Source organism: Copidosoma floridanum, unplaced genomic scaffold, assembly GCF_036245765.1.
Source record: "Copidosoma floridanum isolate Cflo_tuat_1 unplaced genomic scaffold, Cflo_Japanese_pri ptg000030l, whole genome shotgun sequence".
Taxonomy (NCBI): Eukaryota; Metazoa; Arthropoda; class Insecta; order Hymenoptera; family Encyrtidae; genus Copidosoma; species Copidosoma floridanum.
The window spans coordinates 12,632,726-12,658,138 of record NW_028321907.1 but is presented as its reverse complement, the minus strand read 5'-3'; the positions used below and the strand labels follow the sequence as shown (position 1 = coordinate 12,658,138).

Below are 25,413 nucleotides of genomic sequence, written 5' to 3'. Positions count from 1 at the left end.
TAGAGCGCAAAAAAGCGCATTATTTGTAGTCTCAAAAACCTTCACTCAATTTTTCCAACTTAAATCTCTAACAAATTTGCATTTTTTTTTTTGCTTAAAATAAATTATCGTTTTTTTTTAGTAACAAATCTCAAAAAAATTCTTCCATTTCAACATGCACGCGATTTTCAACATTTTTCGCTATAACGCTTTGTATATATTCTCCTTTTTTATCGCCATAGGAACGGAAACAAGAGTGAACTCAGGCACTTCTCTTAATTCTTAGTTGCTTACATTTTAAACAACAATGTTATTTTTAGTCTTTTTTTTGTAATCGTAATTATTTTACTTTTAAAAATGAATGCATTTATAAAAGAAAACAATTTTTCATCCATCAGCTATACTGCATCAATATTTTACATTCGTTGGCATTAACACAATAGTTCAAAATAACGTACGATAATATTAATATAATATTAATAATAATAATAATAATAAAATAATATTACTAACCATAAGAGTAATAATGATAGCAATAACGTATATATAAATATACACAAAAATGCTAAATGACTTGATATGACTAAATGCATTTTTTTATTTGTTTCATTCATGCACAAATTTTTCGCATGCTTTTCTTTTTTTTTTTTTTTTTTTTTACTTCTTCAAATAGTAGATGTAATTGTGCAAAATTGTTATTAGCTTCCGTTTTTTTTCTTACGTGTTTATGAATTTTCTTTTTATTTTACGACAGTTTGAAAAAAAAAAAAAAAAAAAAAAATTAATTTTCAACCCTTAAATGTTAAAATGTGTAAAGCGTATTGCATTGCCTTCCCCCAGCACGCCTCCCTTATACATTTTATCGTTTCTTGACAGTATCAATACAGACTCGATGTTTTGTAGTATTTTTTCGAAGCAAACGTCGAGGCAAGTTTTTAAAATGTTTATTGTCATCGATCGTCGATTCTTTTAATACTTTTAGATACTCCTTTCTCCAAACAAAATCGTTTTTGCATTATTTCTCAGCCAATACTGTATATGTATTTAAATTACGGAGTGATGGGCACGTAAAAAATAGTATTAATATACAAAATCATTATCTTCAAAGCGGGAGTAAAAAATTGCAGTAAGGATCAAATTATCGGTACACCATATGACAACAACCGCGAGTGTATATGTCTGTATCAAATTTCACGGTCATAATCTTCATTCGTAGAGTAGTAACAAACACGAGTAAGAAAACAAAAATCTGTCAAACAAAAAAAAGCTTAAATCACTGTAATATTTACATAAAAAAAATGATGTGATGCAAGCGTTTTATCCGCCATGCATTGGCAGGAGCCAAGTAACCCTAAACAGGGAGAGAAAAGAAGAAGAAAAAAAAATTGATTTCAAAATAAAGGGTGTACGAAACCGGTGCACGAGTAGCCCCAACAATCCTTAAAAAAGCAACTACAAGAAAATCATCGAAAACGCAACGATAAATCTTTCAAAAAAATAAAGAGAGAAAAAAAAATCAACAGAGACCCTTGCCTCGACGACGACTCCGATATGTCCCTGTCACCGGTTCCCCTCCAGGAGGCTCATGCTTGTCCCCAACGACCCTCTTTCATCGTTTGCCGATCGGCCGCAGCAACGTCAACGCAGCGATCGGTCCATCGGAGCGGCGCTCTCAGCGGCCCCGCCTCAAAAGTGCACGTCCCTAATGTCAGTCGGCGTGCTCGCCTTCTCGTACTCGACGAGCTTCTCCTGGGCTGTCATCTCCATCTCCACGTCGTCCCCCAGTTGCTGCTGACCTTCTCCCAACTCGGTCTGTTGGTGGTGGTGGTAACCACTCGTGCCAGCTGTCGTCGAGCTGGACGACGTCGTTGTCGCACCGCTGCCGCTCGCCTGTGTCGTGGCGCCGCTGTCGCAGCCGGTCCGCACCATCTCCTCGATCTGCTCCAGGCAGCTCACGAGGTAGTCCTGCAATCACGACGGAAATAATGACGCTTCATTAAATATTTCGTTTCCGTTACTTATTCAGCATTGGTGTGTCAACGGCTTAACTCGTGATTCAATGGTCCCCGTGACGACTCGGTGGAAAGGGGAGTGTGCGTGTATCGATGATATTATGTAAAAGAAACAAACCTGCTCGATGCCGGTGATGCGCGTCAGTTCGTTGAGTAGCCAGGCGAGGTTGTAGCCGCTCTTGTTGGTCCAGTCGAGGCCGTGTAGTGCAGCGGCTACCGAAGCTGCGGCTATCATGCTTGGCGTGTACATCGAGAACTTGTACTCTGCAAATGGAAGAAAAAACAACAATCGTTTGATTTTCTCGTTCGTTTCGTTCCAAGTGGTTTTGTCTGTCACTTGTTAATTAACATTGAATGTGACGAGTACCGAGACTTGATATACATGGGACGAGTTCGTTTTCTCATTTCGGCGAGCGAAAATCAGACGGCTGAAAAAAAAAAGAAAAAAAAAAGCTCGTCCGAATCAACGCCAATCTACGGCCATTGGCATTTTTCGGGAGAAATAATTATTGAGTCCCCGATAAAGCCTTGCGTATAGATATACTTGGGCTTCTAACAATCAAGGCTCGAACGAGTGAAATAAAAAAAAAACAGGGGGGGAAAAATTACAAAACTTTCTAAACGACGTCAAAGTCGAAAATACCAGTGGCCGCTTATCACGGGTGCGCGTGTAACTTCCGAGTCATCGTTGGAAGAGAGAAAAAAAAAAAAAAAGATCCATTCACGCGCACGTACGCGTTATCGCCGGAGCGCAAAAATATTATCTCCCGTTCCGTTTGCGGCTGGGCGCGTCCCTCGTAGTCCGCGCAATCGGTGATGCTTCACGTACAGTTGCGAGTGCCGACTCAAAAGTACGGCGAATTCCAACGAAACCCGTAAACGTGTACGGGGCAACTCGCACGCGATAAGTCCGAGAAAATCGCGATACAATCTCGACGAAAGTTGATTTTTACAACTTTTCCCAAGTGGACTATACCTGGGTTATCAGAGAGATTCGTGCGAGGGGTTGGCACGTGAACGCCTTTTTCTTCTTTGCACGCGAATCGCGTTCCACCTCGCGAGCTTTATCTTTTGAAAGAATCTACGTTTTCTGAGTTGCCGAAAAAAAAAAAAAAAAAAATTTGGATCAAACGTGGTTGTCCAAATAAGCAAATATGCAGTGACATTGGACCGGTTAGCTGATACTATCTGTCGATCAACAACGTTGAGATTTCTAGAGATCAAGCAAGAGACGAAACAAAATATAAATAAATGAAAAAAAGGGCTTGACGTCTGAATTGTGATGGGCAAGTAACTATAGGTATAGTATACGCGAGAGAGGAGAAGAAAATTGAAAATCAGGCGAGCCATACGCGCACGTGTCTGCTCTTTATTTGAGGATGGATTGGTATACCTATACACACACATGCACACACGGGAAAAAAGAAAAAAAAAGAGAGAAGAGAAACGTATGTGTTTAAGGAACGGAAGACTTTTCCAAGGTTATTCCATCGGCTACACAGGCAACGTTCGCGTGGCGCGACCACCAGTGATAATGTGTATTGTATGTATACATATATATATGTACATATATATGTACTTCTCTAAAAGTTTCTACACCTATACATACACGCGGGTGTATGGTCACGTAATGTAGTCGCGTGATATATTTGTAAAAAGTTTCGATTTCCAAGTCTATGGAGCTTCATCGCTTAAAATGATTATAAGAACAATCAATCTATTGTCATACATATGTTGGGAAAAATAATTAATGTAACAAGTGACGGACGATTGAAAAAGGAAAGATGCAACACGACACTTACCTCTAACGCTGAGAGCAATGAAGGTCTGCGCGTGCCTTTGCACCATCCTCGTGTCCCAGTAGTTGGCGTCGAAGGGTAGACGGGCGATTATGTAGAACAAGAAATCGTTGGGCGTCACCGCCGACAAGTCCCACTTGAGCTTCGACACCACCAGCTGCTCCCACCTCTGCAATCACAAGATATTTGGCGCGTTTAGTAACGTCATTGTTCTCAATAAGTACATCATCGTGGGTAATGTGTGTACAGAACAGTAAACGGTATGAAAAAAAATCGTGGCTGCCGGTTATTTGTCGTCATCGAGATCTGCATTACACGTTACAACAGCCAATTCGGCTTTTGATGTACTTATAAGGTATACTGCACCAGCGATTGTTTTCGACAAACTTCGAGGGGAGGAAGAAGAATAAAAAAAAGGGGGGGGGCCGGGGGAAAGAAGAGGAGCACCGGTCCGCGTTCCCGGAACATTGTAACCCGCGCGCGGAGGCAAAGAATCCGCTTCTCTTTACTTTTCTTTTTTTTTGCGACCACAATATATAATACTCATGTGTGCTGTATACTTGTACAGTATATGACGTATTGTATACGTTGTATTTTACGCACAACCAAAGAGGAGAAAAAGCGAGTATTTGCAAAACTGGTCGGATGAGCCCGTATACCTATACTCGAAGGGGAAACATATACAAAAGAACTTTTTTTTTTGTTGCTCGGCCGGGGATTATTGTTGCGTAAAGGCTAATTGCGTGCTTGACGATCATACGAAGATTACACCGCCGAAATCTCGTTTTCTCTACACGCGCAAGTGTATAGAAATTTCATCGAGTACCGATTTCATAGACCGAGAGCCCTTAGGTGTAGGTGTACAGGGTATATTATATCGTACATACGCGCAGGTGTTCGCGTCACCGGCTGCTCATCGGTATATGGTAAGACATACAATCGGTAAGACACGAGCTAAAACGAAATAACCCAAGAAAGCCGAGGACGCGACGATGACGACACTGCGAGGAGAAGCTCATCGTCTTTCGGGTATTTGTATATACTATATGTTACTCCCTTGGGTGTGTTGAATGAAACAAAGGAGTTACGAGCGCGTACGGGGGGGGGGGGGCAAAAAGAAACCGAGGCTACCTATATACGTGTACACTGCGGTACAGCTTTTACGTTTACGCCAACTTTTGATTTTACTACACCATCGCGCTATAGCGAGGAGATGTATATAGCTCGCGGCTCGATTTTCTCGTCGGCCGCGCGTGTTCTCGGTTTTTTATTCGCTCGCCACATACACCGAGTGTATATATACGTGTGACTGGGGCTCTCGCGTATCTCCCTTTGTCTGTAAATGTGTATATCTGTAGATTGCGAAAAAAAAGCAGCAAGCATTTACGTTGCACGAAGTGACATTTCGTGCGCTTGCAATAAGGTACAGGGGCGATGATAATTTGTCGAGATTAAACTTTTCCTAATACTACACTTACGCGAAACGGAGAGAGAGAGAAAGGCGCGCCTAATTATATAACGCAGCGGTAGTCGCACCTGCTCCAACTGCCCGTCACTCCAACGAAGGTATATTATTATCGCTGTCGATGTTTTATCTAGACACTTTGACTTTAACGTAGAACATTAACGACCATAGGGTTGATCTATACACCACTCCCTTGTACGAGGCACAGTCACCGGCTCGGTCACCGGCAGCAGTTGCTCGTTGGATTTCCTGATACGTGCGAAAGCTCGTGTCACAACGGCAGAGGATATTCGTGCACAAGGGGAGAACGGGTATCTTGCATCTATAGAACATAGGGTTCCTATATGTATTCGTATCCGAGCAACGTGTGCAGCGAGATAAAATCGGCATCGACGGGTTTTTCCACCAAAAAAACTCGCAGGTGCGAATTTTGGTGCACTCCAGCTGTTGCCGTGGCTTTTGGTCGATAATTGTTGTGCACTATTCGACTTCTTGGGGCCCGACAAGTCCGACGATGGCCGAGCGCTTTGTGCTAAGTAATTCAACGCGAGTAAAAAAAAAAAAGGAGGACGCGGAGGAAAAAAAATGTAATAAAAAAAATGAAGAAGGAAGCTCGCCCGTCGCGCCTTCCCGTAATAAATTCAATTACCTATACCGTCCTTGCGTTTCACGTGTTTTCCAAATACATATTATATATACGTATATGCACCAAACGGTGCACGCACCGCACCGCGATCAAATTAGAATAATGACGTTTATCCGTCGACTTTATCGGGCTGGGACGACCCAGCATTATTTTCATTTTTTCCTACGTTAAGAAGGGAAAATCAGTGCGCACTTGTATTATACGTTTATATATGTATATAAAAAAGGAGGGGGGGGGAGTCAAAACGTGCAACGTAGTAGATTTCACTCGAATGAGCGTGAATTAAGTACGGTGCCGTGCGTGTACCTATACCAACTTGTCATAGTTGGCCGCCCTCGCGCACATCACGCACACGAGCTTTTTCTCGCGATGCAGGATGTCTGCGCTATTATGTGTACCCAGACCCCAGTACCTATACAGTATAAATGTGTACGCGCTGTGCGTAGTAGACAATTGGTATAGTGCATTTAATGTGCTGCTCGCACGTTCTATAATGTACATTTTTCCTTCATTTTTTTTTTTTTTTATATACATCGTACATCGTTTCACAACCAATATATTTGCCCTTATTTTGACAAACAACAGCCCACGTATACACGGACTCGTGTAAATTCCGCGATATCGTTCAAAAATATTTATTTCGCTAACTTTAATCCCGACAGACGTAATCCGATCGAAAAAAGAAAAAAAAAAAAAAAAAAAAAAAAAGAATTTTTTTATCACCCAAAGCGCCGATATAACGTAAGAAACAGCTGATCCCGCAGCTGACTCAATCGGGCCGTGTTCTGTTTATTCCGTCTAACTGATAGACGACACCTATATACATATACTTAAAAACCACACGAGCTTGATTTGATTGCCGATCGATTCGCGTGTACACACGCATATATATATATATATATATATATATATATATCCGCTAATGTGAGTGGAACTTTACATCACGAATAATATAATACATTAGTAACGCCACGAGTTCGATATGAACAGCTGTTTGGAAGAAAAAAAAAAAGAAGAAAGAAATCACGTCGCGCCGCATTGATTGTAATTTTAATCATTTTTTCCTTTCCCTTATTTGATTTTATGTAACAAAATGTTGTTTGAACGCTTCTGTCGAATGAAGCTCCCTATACCCAAGGATCGAAAGAAATATTTATAACCGTATATGAACGAAACGCTATTTATATAGATGAAGCGAGACGAGGACATCGCAGCAGGGCAGACTGACTTTTCTTTTCAGAGCCAGGACGTGGAGGACGAACCAACGAAACAAAAATATCGAAATGATCACACGATTGAGCAAGTATAGTTACACCGAGACGTTCGCACAGTAAAGAAAAAAAGGCCCCACGTTCCCCTCTGTCGTTGCAAAAAACCCCGCGCCACCGTGCCCCCGAGCACCCCCCTCGTTTCAACGGCCGGAGCGAAGAGCACGAAAATCAAAAGAACTCGGGTTCTTTGGAAGCAAAAAAAAAAAAAAAAAGAAAAGAAAAAAAATGATCGCGCTTAGCAACGCACACTCCGTTATTCTTTGCAACAACTTGCACGAACCCCCCGTTTCAACCCCCAAAGCCGCGTTCGCAAACTTTTTCACATCGGCGAGCAGCGGTAGTCCCAACCCCATCCCTTTTGGCACGATCTTTGCGAGCTCCCCTCGGGGACTTTCTCACCCTCTATATGCGCACCGTGTCGCCCGAGCGTCTTTTACCGCGAAGAAAGCAACGACCCCTCGATCTCAAGGTTACCGGCGAAAAACTCGCCCTATTATACATTATACGCGCACACGCGAGCGGATTTTCTAGCCTATACATAATAGCGCGTATATTACAATATATATATATATATATATTATGGGGTCGTGTGAGAAAGAAGGGCCGACTTGCGGACTTTCTTTTTGTACTCACGCGCGAGTGCAGTATATAATATATACTGCTCGATACGACGGGAGCAGATGCGCGTTTGGTGCTTTGTGTGTGGTGTATTGTTGGGTACGACAACGGTGCGGTTCTCCCATGTAGGATATCGAGGAGTCCGCGAGAGAAAGCGTTATTTTTATGTAAGTAGAGACATCGATGACCATCACAACATGGAAATCTTTTTCCTAGTGTATATACGTTAAGTGGTCGCTGCGATAAAATTATGGTTTTTTTTTTTCTATTCTTTTTTCCTCATTTAACGAAGGTACACATCGTTTAACGTCCATTAACGATACGCGCTTTTTGACCCAATTACATTTCGAGGTGTAGATATGTACATGTACCTACACGCTTGTTTTGCGAAATTCAACCGAAACGGTCGTTGCCGGGTCCGATCGGTCCGTCATGTGCCCCCAGAGATAAGGCCATATAGGAAGAGAGTTCCCGAAATTTCGCACGCGCGTACCTGCACGCGGGTCGTGAGGTACCGTAAGTGAGTACATTCATTTTATCGGTGGGAGATAGTAAAACAGCACATTCGCGTCGCGTCAAACGGATAAATAAAAGTACATCGACGTATTTTGGGAGCGTATATAGTACGTGGACGACGGAATTTAATAATAGATCGATTTAATTGCAATACATATATAGGGTAAAAAGTCTAAGGAAATTTTGTACGTCGAGACCTGCCAGACTACGGGATAACATAAAGAAAAAGAAAAAATGATCCAAAATCCAACAGAACGGAAAAATCGGTATTTGACAGTCGAGCCAATTTGAAGGCGCTGCAGATAAGATACAGCGAAAAGAAGAAGAAAAAAAAGAAACCAGAGTAACCAAAGAGAGATACCACTTGGAAGTTGTGTCAGTGGGGAGTGAGATCTTTCCGAAAACGAGATTACACTTTTACGTACGTGGCCAGAAAACAGAGAGAAAAAAGAAAAAAAAAACTAAGAGTATACCGACTTTGTAATGCCTAATTATTACTCTCAGCGTATACATATATACACTTACAGCGGAATAATGTATATAATCATGCATAGGCAAGTGTACGATAAATATCGACGTTTCATCAGCAAAAGGAGGTATGGTAGGAATACGTCTCTTTTAACTTCAAACGACGAACAGTTGGAGAAATAAAAAAGAAGGTTTTACACGTGGCAGAGGGACCCGAAAGCATCTGCTGCTGCACGAAGTTGTTGCAGACGCGAGCGATACGGGCGCGTCATTGTTAATTTATACACACGTGTGGGCTGTGACAGGCGCAGTGGTGCACCACAAGCTTTGTCACTATGTATGTAAGAAGAGGTAACGAAAAATCTCGCTTCAAAAAGAAAAGTGAAACAGCTGCTACGTGCTTTATAGATAATTGCTCTCTGCTGATAATTTCTTCTCGATCGGCGATATTAGTGACAATACGCGTGCACTGCACACAGAATCTGGTGTAAAACAGCTGCTTATCGCCATCATCACCTTACAACATATACATGTACAATGAAAAGCAGACGCGTAATGGAATTTTTTCATAGCCAACGATGAAATACCCCCATCGTGACTATAGTCACAAGAACTAGGAATTACCTAAACTAGATCCAAAGTAGGTACGACCACTACGCCAAAAGTTAGAAGAAAAACCATCTCTTTGTAAGATAGCATCGTTGCCCTTTGCGCAGAAATTACTGTCATTGTTCTTCTTCTTGTACATAGAGAGAGAGAGAGAGAGAGAGAGAGATAAATAGAAAAAAAGTAGTACAAGCACCCCGGGTCTTACCCATATATTCGATTCCGTGAGCGTACGTGGGTCCGTTCTACACTGTATGTATATAGACATCACATCCGGAACGGCCGAAATTTGACGTTAGAAAGTCAAATGTACGTTACACGTACACACGCACACACCCCTATAGGGCTACCGATGGGTTGTACGGTGCGCGGAAAGAGTACATTATAGAGGAGAACACGGCCTCGGCGTGGGTCACCAACCTACACAGCATAGCTTCCTTCTTTTGCCTCCCCTTTTCTTACAAATGCTCGGGTATATAATACATATAGAACGGGCACGTAGTGGCATATATATTATATAGAGAGAGAGTGTGTTCATGGTCAAACATCCACCCACACATTTTAATTGTACCAATATATCTATGCAGCTAATACGTGTATATACTTAGGGTCCAAGTTTAATGTAACGTTGAAACGTAGACACGTACACGCTCGCGTACACCCGCAGGTACGTCACGTGCTTTTTGCTCCAAAAGAGTAGTGTACATCGTGAGGGCTATAGAGACAATCGCATATAGGTACCCATACTCGTATGTATATATAAATATGTTACGTACGTGATGCGTGGGTGAGATAGTTATCGCGGGGAGACAACACGAAGATTACGGTTTGTTCGTACTCGTGTTTTTTTTTCTCCTTCGTTCCGTGTCTGTTTAACATACTTGGTTTTTTTTTTAAATTTGGTTTAAAATTTTCCTTCAAGAGATTTATTTATTTATTAAACCCAAGTACATTCGCTGCGTAGGCTCGGATAGCGTAAAAATCGGTCGGATAAACGATGCCAACTCCTTAATCGCCACCAACAGGACACGTAGAAAATCGTAGAGGAAAAAAACAAAGGAATACCTATACCTACGAAATGCACCATATGCCGAAGAAGAAGAAGAAAAAAAAGGCTACCACATGGCGCGTCTCTTTCCAATAATACCCTCGGCGACAATGCCAACTTCCTTCCCTGCCCCTCGAGAGAATGACAGGGAGGAAAAAAAAGTCGTCCAGGTGATCGGCAACCCTGTCCACGCATAATCTCTTGATCCACGTAATGAAACGTCGACGCGTCGAGAAGCTCGAGCACCTTTTCCTCCGTCTTTTGCGCGAAAGTACGCGTTTTTTGTTTGTTCAAAGATGCACAGATAAAGAAGAAGAAGCAGGATAAACAACACTGACAATAACGCATTAGCAGATGCGTAAGGACAAGGGGCGTATGTACGAAACCGACTCTCGAGGAAAGGAAATAAAAAAAAAAAAAAAAAAAAAAAGAAAACGAGAAGAAGGCAGTGTATATACGGGGGCGGAGATGAGGCAGCAAGACTCTCCTCGCGCATTTATCCACCTATACATGTATACGCAACAAGTACGCACGTACCCGTATACGGGCGCAACAGGTTGCAACATCTGTTGCGCTCCTTTTGCTGCATCATACGCATGCACGTGGTTGAGGGTTGTCATTATATTGTGTGCAGTTGCACGTATATATAGTATATCCATCGGCGCGTGCCCGCAGACGAAAGAGCTGGTACCTTGGAGTTGAAGGGAAAAAAAATGATCGTCTTGGAAAAGATCGGTATACAAATATATATGGAGCAGGTGGAAAGCGCTTACATAAATGTATATCCACACACATATATATGTATGTACAAATTGGTGCAGTGTGAAAGGTGGCGTGTGCCTTATATATCTTGCACAACTGTCTCCCTCTAATTGCTGTATACCCACTCCGATGCACGAGGGAAGCAGGTGCGCGCTCATTACCGATTTCCACTGCCGTTTGGCTTTAATCGTTTTGCGCGTACGTACACAACATAATACATATAATATATATCGTTGTTGGACGCGCGTCCTGCACGTGCCTCTCCTCCTCCTCTTCATCCTTCCTTCTGCTCCTCTTTATGTACTTATTGTTGTTTACAACGCGAGTGTTAATTTTATTGGAATTCGCGATAATGTGCACCATATGCGGTCGAGGGTCGATTTGCTTCCAAAAGGGGGATAAAAAAAAAAACACTTGGTAAATATGCCACCGGGGGAGTGCGCGTGTAATTTGCGTGTAGGTGCCGCGGGTGCGTTCGATGAACAATTTGTACATACCTATCACACATTGCACGTGTAATGATTTATCGATAGTCCATATGAAGCCCACCAAAGCAAACCAAAAAGAGCGAAAAACTATCGAAACAACGAAATCGGCGAGTAAGAGAGACAAGAGCTCGGTGCTTTGGAAGAAGAGGCAGAGGACAAACAACCAACCTACCGGAAGTGAGCAGTGTGTCTCCTAGGTCTCGAAAAATCCGAAATGCAAGGAAGACGACACGTCACTGCTTATATACTGCTATGCATAGTTACATACCGGAGCGACAATGAGCAACAGGAAGCATATAGGTGCACCTAAGGGATGAGACGCAACAAGTCGTGGCGGACTGCAAGCCATCACCCTCAGGGGGGAAAGAAGCGAAGTCTCTTTGACTATTATCGACACGTACGTATGTAACATGTATATGTACATACGCATCTTGTACATTATATGGATGTGCCACGCGTCCGAGCTTCAAGGAGGAGAGAGAAAAAAAGAGAGAGGAAACAGAGTATACCGTGCTCGTCGCAGCTGTCGCTAAAAGTTGGGAGGGAGAGGAGAACGCCCGGTGCAACCCTCGGCCACCACCTGGCGCTCCATCTCCTCCTTGCTGCTCCCTTTCTCTATACACACACACACACACGTGCATTGTAATGCTTATTGTGTACAAGTATAGGTAGTCTATCGACGTCCTCTCAACTCCAGCAGCAGCAGCAGCTCACCTGCGCGTTATCCTTTCATTATACCACTCGCGCGTGTGCATAATATGTATATACGTACATATATGTATCGCGTATACGGGACAGGACGCCCGATTTGCAGCCGGCAACGATTACCCCGGCACGTCGATTTAATTGCAGCAGAGTAGAAAAAAAAAAAATTTTTTTTTGATGCAACGTGCCCATAGATCGACCTATGCCTACACTCACGTATACAGTTAACATCATTTATTACCTTATGTGCCCACGGATGCGGGAGTAGTCGATGTATTTATAGTCCAACTGAGTTAACTTACATACTTGTACAACTTTGTGTTTGACCACTGTTGTTTTTTGTCTCGAAAGAGGACAAGAGCGCATGGCAGGTGTGTGTGCGTGTCGTCCAAGGGTGACTCGTCAAACTCGTCACACAAAGACAGAGAGAAAGAGAGAGAGAGAGCCAAGTTTTACAAATTATTTCCGAAGATGCACGCTTATAGGTATATACTCTCGGATGATGCGGGAGGGTCTGAACTTCATTTCTTTCTTCCTTTTATCTTCAAATTTTCTATAGGGGCGATCGGATGTTCGGCAGCATCAGTGCAGGCGCGCACGCCAGGTGCGATGGAGGAACGAGACGAGCATCCCCTTTACCAATGTGTAGGTATATAATACACCAAGGGACGCAACACAACTTTGAATTTGTCGCTTTTCCTGCGTATAGTTGATGATGGTATAGGTAACGTAGAAATAAATTTTTGTAATATACTAGCGCACAAGCTGTAGAACAACATGTTTCATGCCCGTAATCACATTATGTTTATACATACGTCGGTTTGTGGCGAGCGTACAAATAAAAATATATCCTCCTTAACGTCATATACGAGCACATTGTTCAACAGATAAAACGAGGGTACCGATACCGAAAGCTGTGAAAAGCTACCGATTTAATACCGATCGCGTTGGCCGTTTAACGTATCTATAGCTATCCCGTATAACACACAAAAGGGACATACATGTGCGCGCAGGCCCGTATCAATAACGGACGTTTTATCTGTTTTTTCTTTCAATGTACAGGTATATGAGCGCGCGTTGCAGCGACGACACATCTTGACTGTAACTATACTTCCAACGCGTTTTAGAGAATCGGCACGTTTGTATGGGTATGCGATTGCTTGGCTTTTTACGCAACTGTACGTAATATTAAATATTCTAACGCTTACACGAATATGTGACTTCTCCGTTGAAATTCACGTTAAAAAAAAAAAAAAAAAAAAAAAAAAAAAATGCTCCCGAAGGAGAGAGCCGAGCAAAGAGCGAGTATACACATTCGGCGGCCTCCGCTCGAAAGATTAAAGTCGGCTGGTCTTTCGGGTCCCCGAAAAGAAAAGAAAAAAAAAGGAAAAGGAGGTCGGGGGAGCCGACGCCTAAACAATCCCAGGCGATAAATCATTCGCCGATCGAATTCCAAAGTGAGCCATGTACGCGCGCACCGCGCAAATATCTCGTTGTTGTTCCCTCGCTTCTCTCGTTTCGTCGTTACTTATTCGCGGAGGACATTCCGTTCTCAGAGTCGATTATATCACATGTATGTTCGCTCCCCTCTGGAACGGCCGACGCGCGAAATCGCGACGAAGATAATAATATATACTCTTTTCTCTCTTAGGCCAAGCGCGATGGTTATATATACAATCGATTTTCTTCCCGAAGCTCGCACAGCGTTCACCGACTTCTCCTCGGTGGGCGGTTCAATGAAGTTTCGCGTTTAAATTCAAATCGCACCGAGTGTACACGGAAACAATGCTTCATGATTGCGGGCACTTCACAAAGAGAGAGATGGAGAAAACACTCACACAATAGTGCGAAACTTCGTCTTTGTTACGTGTGAGAAAAGAGAGAGAGAGAGAGAAAAAAATCGACAACTATTGTCACCCTTGCACATTATCAGCTTTAGCACACACGAGGAGAGTGCACCACACGGCGAAGTTTAAAATACACGTGGTTGAGCGTCGTATAGTGCAGAGGTGCAGTGAACTCTTGGGCGACGAGACCGCTGAACTTGGATAACCGCCAGATTCGCTCTACACGGCTCGAACGATTTATTGGGACTCGCGAGAGACGGAGGGAGAGAGAGAGAGAGAGAAACAAAAAAGTCCCAAGCGGTCAAGGTTTTGAATTAATGGGAGGCGACGGTTTTTCCGTGTATTTTCGTTTTATTTATTGCGCCGATCTGTGCTCTCGATCCAAGTGTTTAACTGGGCTCGTATTTTCGTACACGAACGTAATGTGTGTGCTACATTTCAATAAAAAAAGAAAAAAAAAAAAAGTCCGGAAGATACAATTGTTATCCCAAAAACCGATTTACTTGGCTAAACGTGTCCTTGTGTGGAAAAAATAAAAGCAAAAAAAGTGCATTCGCAATACTCACCCAAAGGTCGTCGAGCGTGATAGAGTTGTCGGTGTAGAGTACGAGCTGTTCGGCGGAAATGGGCCTGGCCTCGCGCAACTTGGACGCGAGGAGCAGACATACGGTGCCGAGTAGCTGGAGCTGCGACTTCCTGATCGGGCAGATGCTGAGGAACCTGTCCAGGTAGTTCATGGACAGCGGAAACACCTCCTCTTGGCACTTTTGTTCCTCGCACACCTATATGAGAAAACACGACCCCGGGGGGGTTCGGGTATGCGTTAAAACCACGGCTGCAGCGTGTATACGGTATTGTGCGTGAAGGAAGTAAGAAAAGAGGGTGGGTGGGGACACCGAAAAAAAAAAAAAATTCTCTCGCGCTCAAACGGTGGCGGCGGCCGACATATGGACGGCAGGACAGGAAGTGCGTATAGATGCAGTCTGGGGCAGTTGCTGTACATACATGTGCGAATGAGTGGAAGGAAGGAAGGAAGGAACGAATGCGCTTCCTTTCGATTGAAAGGAAGCTGTTGTTGCTGATTCTTGAGAGCATTGTTTCGCGATTCGAGTTTGCGTGCAATTTTTTTTAGAGCACACACTTTTTGTGCTCCTCATGGGCTCTGTTGTTTCGTGAAATCGCACCGAGAAACGGGTTTAAAGGCCTGCGTAGCAAAGTAACATTTATTTATTTAAACTTACTTGGGGGAAGGAGGAATTTTTCCCAAATCCCTGCAGATGTTATGGCAGCGATTCCCCGTCGATTTTTAATATGTTAAATCTATAACCAACACGCCACATTAACCGTGCAATTTTATGCAATAAACATCGCGACTCAATTTTCCCCTCAAAGGTGTCAACTATACTCGTTACGGCTATACTATTTCTTTCTTTTTTTTTGTTTCCCCCTCGCGCGCACTAGTCGGACTACCGTAATTGCACAGCTGCAACGACCCTTTGGCGCGGGAAATGAAACAGCGGGGGCAAGGAGGGCACCACGCACTCTTTTAATTATTAGACAGTATATTATTACAGTTGCAATACCAATTATTGTCACCCCCCGCGTGGCGGCTACCGATGCAGCGAGATTTTAATTTTACAGGGTAATTGCCTACAGCTAAAGGGAGCGGGAGGGGGGCACGGAGATTTCGCCAATTAAACCCTTTTGACTCAATAATTGCGCTCGCGTGTTAATTTTCAAGTTTTGTTAATTTTTTTAGATAGGCGTGCGCACACGGGAAAGACACGGCTATACTGTATAATATTCTGTAAGTGTACTGAGCGTCCAAATGTCGATACATGCGATTCTCAATGGGCATCGTTGTCGTTTGGCGTTTTAAAATTTAAATGGGCAAACGCGATGGTGTGCGAGCGCTCGTTCGTTCGAAGGTCACGTGACGCGCGCGCGGTATTACTTTTGCGGATACTCCGCACTTTCGGCAATTCGATTACTTCGGTGAAATGGCACACATCCTGTTCCGTATATAAATATCCATGTCCGATGCGGCAAAAAGAAGAGAGTGAACCCACACTGAGAGATAACAGTGCACGGGTGATGTTCACGAGTACACAACGTGTGTAACCGTGTGTAATCGAGCTAAAGAGGGAGAAAGAGATGAGGCCGTAAAGTAATCGTGTGTGTATTTGAGGCTTATCCATCTCATCTCCTCCTTACTCTATTACACCGTGTGTGGTGTATGTACCCTGCATGTATAGGTATGCACGAGGTATGCATATCCATGGGTACGCTCCTCCCAGAGAAATAGATGTTAAGCCAAAGCAAAGCACGTCAAGGTCGCCCGACTTCTCTCGTATACGGGCTTCGTCGAGAGCCCCGGGTCGCTGTAATTTATATGGGTATATCATGCATGTGTACCATGTAATTATACTATGTCCGTGACACGTGTGTGTACATCTTTGTCTCTCCGATCTGGCGTAAACGCTGCGATTTTTTTTTTCTCCCTTCCTCCAACTTGGGGGGTTCTCGCGATATATAGGTATAATGCACGTGTACGCGTGATCATTGGGATTTCGAGAGTAGATATATACCACGTGCTCCGGCGAATGAGTTTCAATCGATTTCGAGAAACGCGGCTTTTCTCCTCCTCCTTTTTTGTTTTTTTTTTGTTTCACGGGGGGCTATAAAGAGTCGCGTTCGGATCATCAAATTCATTTCACGTGTATACCATATAATTTTATTCCAGTGACCATTGAATCGCGTTTTTTAGGTTATGTCAGCGAGAGGTATAAACACATATAGTCTTTTAAACGAAATACGGTTGTAAATTAACGAGCTCGATAACTCGGGTGTTGAAATTTAATTTCTTTACAGCTGGATACTATATTATATTACGTAGGGAAGGAGACGTAAAAAAAGTCTTGAAATTGGACCTATATATAATATACTCATAGTTTATTCTCGCTAGGGGAATGATGATGCTTGTCGCTAAATTTTTGCTATGCCATATTACCTATATACATGTTGTGAACACCGTGTTAAAATGCGTACATGATTGTATGTACTATACTTGTACACATATAGGTAGCCGAATGTATATATGTATATATGGAGTGTGGGAGAAAAGAAGTGCTCCCGGCCGGCAAAGGAAGCAAAGAAAGAAGGAGAAGAGGAAGAGGAAAAAAGTGAGTCAGAGCGAGAAAGCGTGCAGGCTAAAGCGAGAGAGAGAGAGAGAAGCGAAAAAGGTTTTCGAGGCGATAAAAAAGAATGAGCGAGACAACGCGAGAGAGAGGGCACACAGAAGAGAGGAAAGAGGAAGCAAGAGAGACGGAGACAGACCGGCGACATGTGTAATTTCCGTACGAGGCACATCAACACGGCTTTTTTCGTATGTGTGTTTATTGTAATATATGCTGTATATTATACACGCGTGTGGGCTTTTTTTTCCTTACGTATATGTAATAATAAGACTTGTACGGGCGCAATATGGCCACGATTTTTTAGCCGAATTCATTTGAATTTCGCGAGCTCGAAATGATGAGAAACCGAACGACGATATTACAATGCGTGGGTGGGACGGGCATTCTCCCCGTGTTGCAACAGACGTGCATTTTTACGTCGAAGCGTCTATTAGTGAGCATTCAAAGAACTTCAACAGCAACCATTCGGTATTTAAATACGAAATCTTATTGATGGTAGAAAAACAACGATAAAGAGGGAACAAAAAAAAAGCATCGCATTGTTCGTTTATCAATTGATGTATGCGTGTAATTTATGTCATGTACATTTGTTTGTTACACATCAGAACTCAGGAGCATATTTATGGATACGTACACAGTTTGTCGTAGTGAGAAAAGGCCATTATATATTATTTTTAATGATCAATTAAGCGAGCAATTAAGTCGATTGATAAGGTTTGAAAACAAATGCACGATGTAATACGAAATCTTTGTACTTGAAAAAAAATATTTGGAACAAGTGTACATAAAGTACCAACGCAAATTTTCAAAACACTATAAAGTTAGAAAAGAGCTATGGTTGACAATATAAACATATGCGCTGTTATAAAATATCTCTTTTTTTTTTTTTGTAACAGAAGTACCTTTATTTCGGGTTACACAATTTATTTGTTACCCTATCTTATCAATCAAGTATCCTAATTAGTTATAACAAATTAAGTGTATTCGTTGATAAGCCGAGAGACAAATGAAGAAACATACGTGGCATCTCGGGGTTACTTCAGTTATTTATCAATGCCAGAAGGAAAAAGTTGAGCTAGTTTTAGATGCGTGTGTACTCGACTTTAAGAGACACTTAAAAAAAAAAAAAAAAAAAAAAAAAAAAAAAAACCACAGAGATTAGGGAGCGAGTGTGTATGTGCCAGCGAGAGATAAAAAAAAAAAAAAAAAGAAAGAAAAAGAAAAAAACACGAATGGCAAAATTATGTGTGTGCACGTGCAACGCGAAGCCTATCTCTGTATAGGTGTGTGTACCTACAGTGTTATACAGTCTGCTGCTCTCGGGTGTAGGTGTATAATTTTACGCTAGGGTTCAATAGCCTTGCTTCATTGCGATCGTCCTTTTTCCCGCACATCGCCTCTATATACATATATGCGGGGACAGAGGAAGAAAATCAAATAATAGACGCATTTTTACACATAGCAAGCCAAAGTCAATGCACAAGCGACAGTGCATATGCATATAACAATAACCACAGACTACACCACTATTTTACTATACACGTGTATGAGAAGCTATATTAGGCAATCGGTGATTCCTAAAGTTTAAAGGCCTCCTCCTCCCCCCCTCCCACCGCAAGCCGGTCGCCGATGTTGAAATTTAAATAGCTCGGAAACGCGAAAGAGGAACAATAAATCGGCCGATCGCTCCTTTTTTTTTGTTTTTTCTTTGGTTTCACGATCAAATGAGGCTGAGGAGGAGGAGGAGGAGAAAAGTTTTGGAAATACATAAAAAAGAGCCCAGTGAGTTAGGAAGGAAGAAAGAAGGAGAGGCGCATGGCTCTCGCGAGAGTTTAAAAATAAAAGTTAAGTGTATCAAAGCCCGGCGAGGAGGCTTTCGTGTACGTGTAGTGGGTGGATGCTGACGTAACTCGATAAGAAAACCCACGCCCTTGCGCGAAATAAAAATCATCCGTGACGGGTGACTCTCTCTCTATATTCGGGGTGGACAAACGCAGACCGACCATCATCAGCCGGAGATTCGCGGAAAAAACGAAAGAAAGAGCCAGAGAGATTGTAGGGACCGTCTGTGACCCGGTGCTACGAAGATGTCTGTTGGAGAATAGTCGACACGCGCTACCGGGAATCGGCAGCAGCTGCTGCTGAAAGAGAAGATCCAAGCCGTGTATGTGTGTATAGTATTGATATACATGTAGCCCATGGAGAGGAAAAGACAGTCGAACGCAGCCAGCGCCACGTGATTTGGCGTTTACGTTGTGTGGCCTAAAAGGAAATAAAAATTTCTCTAAAAAAACGAGTACGACTAGTTTATTCTGAAAAATCGCTCGATTTGATGCTCTTTTGTTTCTTGAGAGTTTTCCTCACCCGCTGCTGACTTTGTGTAATTTAATTAACGGTATTTTTACATATACACATGAGATGGCACGCGGTGAGCCACATCAGCTGATGCTGCGACTATAGTTTCTTCCTCACTTTAACACTGTCAATGTTGTTACAGGAAACGAGGATTGATATTTTTTTAACTCGCCGGGCGCGTCGACTTTCTTTGAAGATGCTTACAAAATTCCGAGGCCTATATAATGCGCGTGTTATATATACGCACGTAATAGACGTTGAATTGTACTCGTTGTATGTGTGCCGAAATCAGCTGATGCTCTGCGGCATTCCTTTAAATAAACATTCTTTTTCCTTTAAATATATCTATTGCCCCGCGGCGCTCTATCGAATCGATAATTTGGAAATGTCATGCCGTGCGATAAAGAAACAGAAATTAGTCGAAATTAATGAGAAAAAAATTCCTCAACACGTTCAAGACTAATGGACGGCCTGACATTCAATAACTGTACAAATACTGCACAGGCAGGGAAGAGATCGAGGTATACACACATGGTATTAGGATTAAAAATAGTAAAAGAAAACTACTTATAAAAGTATATGTATTCTTGTAAGGAACGGTTGCTTACCTCGAGCATCCACTCGGCGACGATTTTGCGCATAACCGGCGATATGTCGCGTTGGACGCAGCCAAAGTACGAGGCCGAGGGTGCGTAGCGCTCTTCACTTCTGAGTAGGTTCTGGAGGACACGTTCGTCGCCGAGAATGGCCGGGTCCGGGTAAGCAGTGCACTCGTTTGGCCCCGTGGTCTCGCAGCACAGCAGTTCCATGGCTATGACTCTGTGTACTCGTAACGTACCAAACAGCAGATACTTCGAACACGTAGAGGAGTGTATAAGTACTGCAGTGGAAGGCCGACACTTGTTTTTTTTTTTTTTTTTTTTTTTCTTCTCTCGCTTAGCGTGTTCCCCCGAACAACGAGCCGATGATGCAGAGATAAAATTCACAGCTCAACTCGGAGGACTGGTGTACAGTACTGAGCTCTACACACGACACTTTTACTACTATTCATGAATATATACACGTACAAGACGATAGGCTAATCCTCGTTATTTCGACTTTAAACACAACGAACCGCACAGTTTCCGCACACCGGTCGATTATGTTGTTGTTGTTGTCCTCCCGTGCGTTTAATTACACGAGTACGAGGATTTAAATGGCCGCACCAACTCTACACTCTTGTTCCTTGAGAACATCAACAACGACCGGGGGTGTGGAGGGGGAGCCGAGCCGGTATCGTGTTGTCGCTGTGGAATAGAGTATGCGTGAGAATGGCGTGTATATGCGACGGAGTGGTCGTCCTGCAATTGACCCGACACTGGCGGCTTACCAGGTCAGAATGCCGGCTGTAGGAGCGGCACCTAACGTAACGAGCGGTAGGCCGGTAGCCGGTGGTGGCGCAGAGTGGCGCAGACTACTCGAGCCGCCGCGCAGCTGAGCCGCCCACGACCGCCGGCCGCATTTCTCCTCTCTCCGCCTATTTGGGTACGTGGTGGGGGCAAAGGGAGGGGCGGACTTAGTAGAGTCGGTTTACCACGATTTTTGCAAAAAGTGGTGGTACTGGTGATGGTAGGGTTTTTGAAAAAACCGAGAGGGGGGGGTCACCCCCCGACGATGCTGCTCGCAAAGACTGCCCTAGCAGACATAGCTCAGCCGACCGTCCGGCTGTGAGGATGAAGAAATGTTTATTTGAGAGCTCCTTGCATTTACTGCAAACAGGTAAATGCTACAGGTACGTATGTGGTATAACAGCTGACGCGGCTCATCTGTGTCTGTGTTACCAATGTACAACTATATATATATACACATTTTATGCCTACTGATCTCGTTTCTCGGAAATGGATTATGCTCCCTTCCGCTCTTGAAGTTGAAGCTGCCAGGAACATCTGCTCGGGCTGAATCGATGCGTTTGATCGATAGCCTGACGCTTCGCATCTTGCTCTTTTGGAACAATTCAAAAGGATGTAGCTTCGTTCTCTTTTTACCTTCGTGGGACAGATGTTTATTGTTTAAAGGTTTTTTTTTTTCCTCTTCTCCAATTTTTATACCACTGGTGTTTAATACTACTAGTCTACCTATGCTTATTTTTTTTACGAGTGGATAATTTTTTTTTTTTTTCCAGTTTTTTTCTTTTTATTATAAAACTTTTTTGGATCACTCATTCGAATAAATACTCTTTGTCAACAAATAATATGTATCTATATACAGAGTCGCGTCGTTAAAGGGGGGAAAGGAGGATATTCTATTTTTAATTTTTATAGGTCCACGAAAAACCTTGTGTAATATTTACTAGTCGCGCAGTTTGAGCAAATTTTTTTTTTTTTTTTTTTTTCTACGCAAATATTACACCGTAGATATCATGTTTACAACTCTCTCGGCTTCGCTGTGGTTTTTACTAAGCTGGTGATAATTAAATTTTAAGCAAGAGCTTTCAAGCCACGCGTGCGTGCGTCCAAGCACGATTTTCAAGTATACCCGTGGATATACCGAACATTTGGGGGAAAACCGCGTTGGCAAAATTTTCTTTTGCGAGTTTTAAACGTTGCGTTTACACAAGGTTTACACGAATGATTATAAATCAGTACCCAAACATGCATCAGTGAAAGTACTTGCATATTACGTGTATATTGTACGATTCATTGAATATTTGCTGATGTGTGTATAATCATTACATTGATGTTGTTATCGCTCCTACGGCCATGAAACGATGTTTACTACACCGTGAGAGAAAAAAGTTTATAAAAAATTACTGTACTACAATGGTCCTTTGGTATACCGCTCCGTCCTTATACATATTAAAACTTTTTAAACCGATTGTACGGTAATTTTTACTCTTCTGAACAATAATATTATTTTATCGTTTGTACAGTGATTTTTATGGTTTGTATTATTATAGTAGACATTGGGTAAATATTAATAAAAAGTAATAAATGTCCTGAACAACGCAATTGATATTAAATTACCAATTTAACAGTCAAGTATAGTTCAGTCAAGTTTGGCCGTTGGCTTCATAGACCCGGTCAATACATTCACACGAAAAATCGGTAATAAATTCCTTCATCTCAGCTTATTCAATTTCGTGAAAAATTCCCCTTGAACTTTTAATCAAACTCTGTGTGAATAATACACACGTGTATTTCAACCTATACGTATACGTACATACACACGTGCCATAAAATGAGACGACGAGAGCTCTAAAAAAAGTTATAAGTACGAGTAAAAAAATCTCGAGCATTCGTAGAGCTGAAGGATGGATGTACCTACACCCATGCTCAATGGCTCGCCGTGCCTTTTGTAACTGTTGGCGCTGCCGTTGGTTGTCGCGGCGATAAAACGACCGACATTGTCCTTATCAGCACTCGGTGTGTATTGTAAATGTGTGTATACTTACATATGAATACAAAATTCATGAACCCACACACGTACTTACTCCTTTTCTTTGCTCGGTTTAACCAAACTAAAATATCATGCATGCTCCATCCAGTGCACTCTGGTGACTATTTTTCTCGAAAATAAGCTGTAAAATTCATTGTATCAAAATGGTACACACCTATATGCACCAATGGTCAAAAAATTTTGGAGCAGTGAAACGTCGAGTGATCGATGTTTCGTCGGCGATTCCCCACATATAATTTTATCGATACAATTATAAACACTTGTAAGTTACATTGCAAACAAAAGCGTAAGGAACTTGTGACACACTTGCTACAACAATTGTACCCGAACGCCCAATAATAATATGTGCTCGTACCACGTGCACCGATGTACCACTCGGGGCCCGTTGAGTTACATAATTGAATGCGAGAGCTCTACAATAAATCGGGCAGATAAGTAAATGCAGCCCAAGATAACATCTCTCGTGTACTCGAAACGGAGATCCATATGACGCGATGAACAAGTATTAATATATATATATGTACGAGCATTAGTTGTACATAGAAAAGAGACTTGATTACTTCCTCCCCCCTCATTTGACCTGCAGCTCCAGATTCAACGGCCTGCACATAATATACATTATATAGTGTAACTATTAATATACAAGTGGTACAACAAAATAATATATATAAATTATTACGCAGTATATTGGGAGAAAGGGTATTATGTATATATATATATATATATATATATGGGATGTCATGCATCACGCGCACCTGAGCAACAGAAATGCGTTTAATAACACCGGTGGAGTGATGCTTTATAACGTATGATTTGCATATATGAAAAATTTACATGTGATTTGTAACTCATTAGCGAGGAGGAAGATGAACAAAAAATATATACATATGTATATATTCAAGCGCAGAAGAAACGCTCGTATGTATATATAATACTTATCCGTATTTTCGTTAGTTTTTTCATCGTCGCTGTTAGCTATTTATAATACTTTGAGGTATGTGTGGAACTGAAACATTTTGGGTTTTTCTAATTGAGCGCCGAGGAACCGAGCGATAACATATTACTGCTGCTGTTTTGCATTGGATTTTCTAGTTGGTAACGAGTATTTCGACTAAACGTCGCGATAAAGGTGGAATTGTCTTTGCTTCGGTTGTATCTTTCATTTTGGCTGTATTTATAATACGTAGGTTTTTTTTTCCTTCTTTTTATCATTTTACACTATACATACTGACCTACTGCAGGTACGTACACTTTTTTTTTACGTATTATTCATACTGTCGCAATATGACGTAACCAACAATCGTTGCGTACAATTATTTTTTTCTTCAATTCTTACACTACTACTTTTTTTACTCTTTTCTTACTCATCGCCCACACACCATTTTTATTTTATTCTCAACGCTGGACACGACTAATCTATGAATTTGCCTTAGTCCTGAGGGGGTGTGACATCAGGACTGACCCATGCCCACCCTTCCCCGTTCGCGTTGTCAAAGTCATTAAAAAAGACTTCAATGTGTGCGCGCAGCCCCTCGGTTGAAACAGTCGATGGATCAGAAAAATCAACGGCTGAGAATTTGATTGGTTACCCATCCAAATACTAATCGCTCCAAATTCTGCTTATAACTTTGTCGATCAACGAAGCTGTAACTCTTCGCGGTGGCCGTTACATGCAGATGAGTACCCGAGAACCAATTCATCAGATGGCGCGCTTCTTACCAACACATGGACACAAGAACATATTAGCCATACATCGTAACGATGTAGGTGTACCTGAAAAAAAAAAAAAAAAAAAGCAAAACTCGAGTCAGTATTTACGTAGCATCGGAATCGGTTGTACGATGGGGTAAGTACAGGAGTAAAGTACAGTATCGCGAACGAGTGAACACGACGACACGGCTGGTGGTCACTCGCTCTCGTTTTCTAAGTGTATATACGTATATCAGGGAGGGGAAAAAGAAGAAAAAAAAAAAAGAGTTATAGATATATACTTATACGTATATGTATACACAAGACTTATCAGCTCCCCAGTGAGAGGTGCACGCGGTGTTTCTTTTACAAGTACTTCCTTGCGCTCGGCTTTGGTTTCTTTAGGGCCGCGTCTACCTTCTCCTCGAATCGGTTCCACTTGGTAAGACCAGAGAACCCTCTCTCTCAAGGACTTGCCGATTTTCCGGCACGATGACACGAGTGTAT

General features: G+C 42.3%; 2 protein-coding genes across 3 annotated transcripts in view; both read right to left on the bottom strand.

The window, feature by feature from the left end:
- Positions 1-25,413, bottom strand: part of LOC106643686 (tRNA (guanine(10)-N(2))-methyltransferase TRMT11) — a 183,927-nt gene that overhangs the window by 12,284 nt on the left and 146,230 nt on the right. The window lies entirely within an intron of this gene.
- On the bottom strand, positions 669-20,762 carry CycD (cyclin D). Of its 2 annotated transcripts, XM_089596784.1 has the most exons (6): positions 20,391-20,762; positions 14,797-15,012; positions 3,794-3,959; positions 2,110-2,255; positions 1,821-1,944; positions 669-1,778 (listed from the first exon to the last, which is right to left on the bottom strand). In XM_089596784.1, exons 1-6 carry the CDS (start codon positions 20,589-20,591, stop codon positions 1,666-1,668), a joined length of 966 nt encoding a protein of 321 aa, XP_089452910.1. In that variant the 5' UTR covers positions 20,592-20,762; the 3' UTR covers positions 669-1,665. The 2 variants fall into 2 exon arrangements, with proteins under 2 accessions (XP_089452910.1, XP_014212942.2); XM_014357456.2 differs by having other exon boundaries at positions 669-1,944; positions 20,391-20,654.

What these genes read in the sequence shown, in the direction of transcription:
- CycD (XM_014357456.2), bottom strand. Translation starts at nt 20,591, where the DNA reads ATGGAACTGCTGTGCTGCGAGACCACGGGGCCAAACGAGTGCACTGCT. An exon ending in TCACGCTCGACGACCTTTGG is followed by an intron (nt 3,960 to 14,796) that starts GTGAGTATTGCG and finishes TTGTGATTGCAG; the next exon opens with AGGTGGGAGCAGCTGGTGGT. An exon ending in CATTGCTCTCAGCGTTAGAG is followed by an intron (nt 2,256 to 3,793) that starts GTAAGTGTCGTG and finishes TTCCATTTGCAG; the next exon opens with AGTACAAGTTCTCGATGTAC.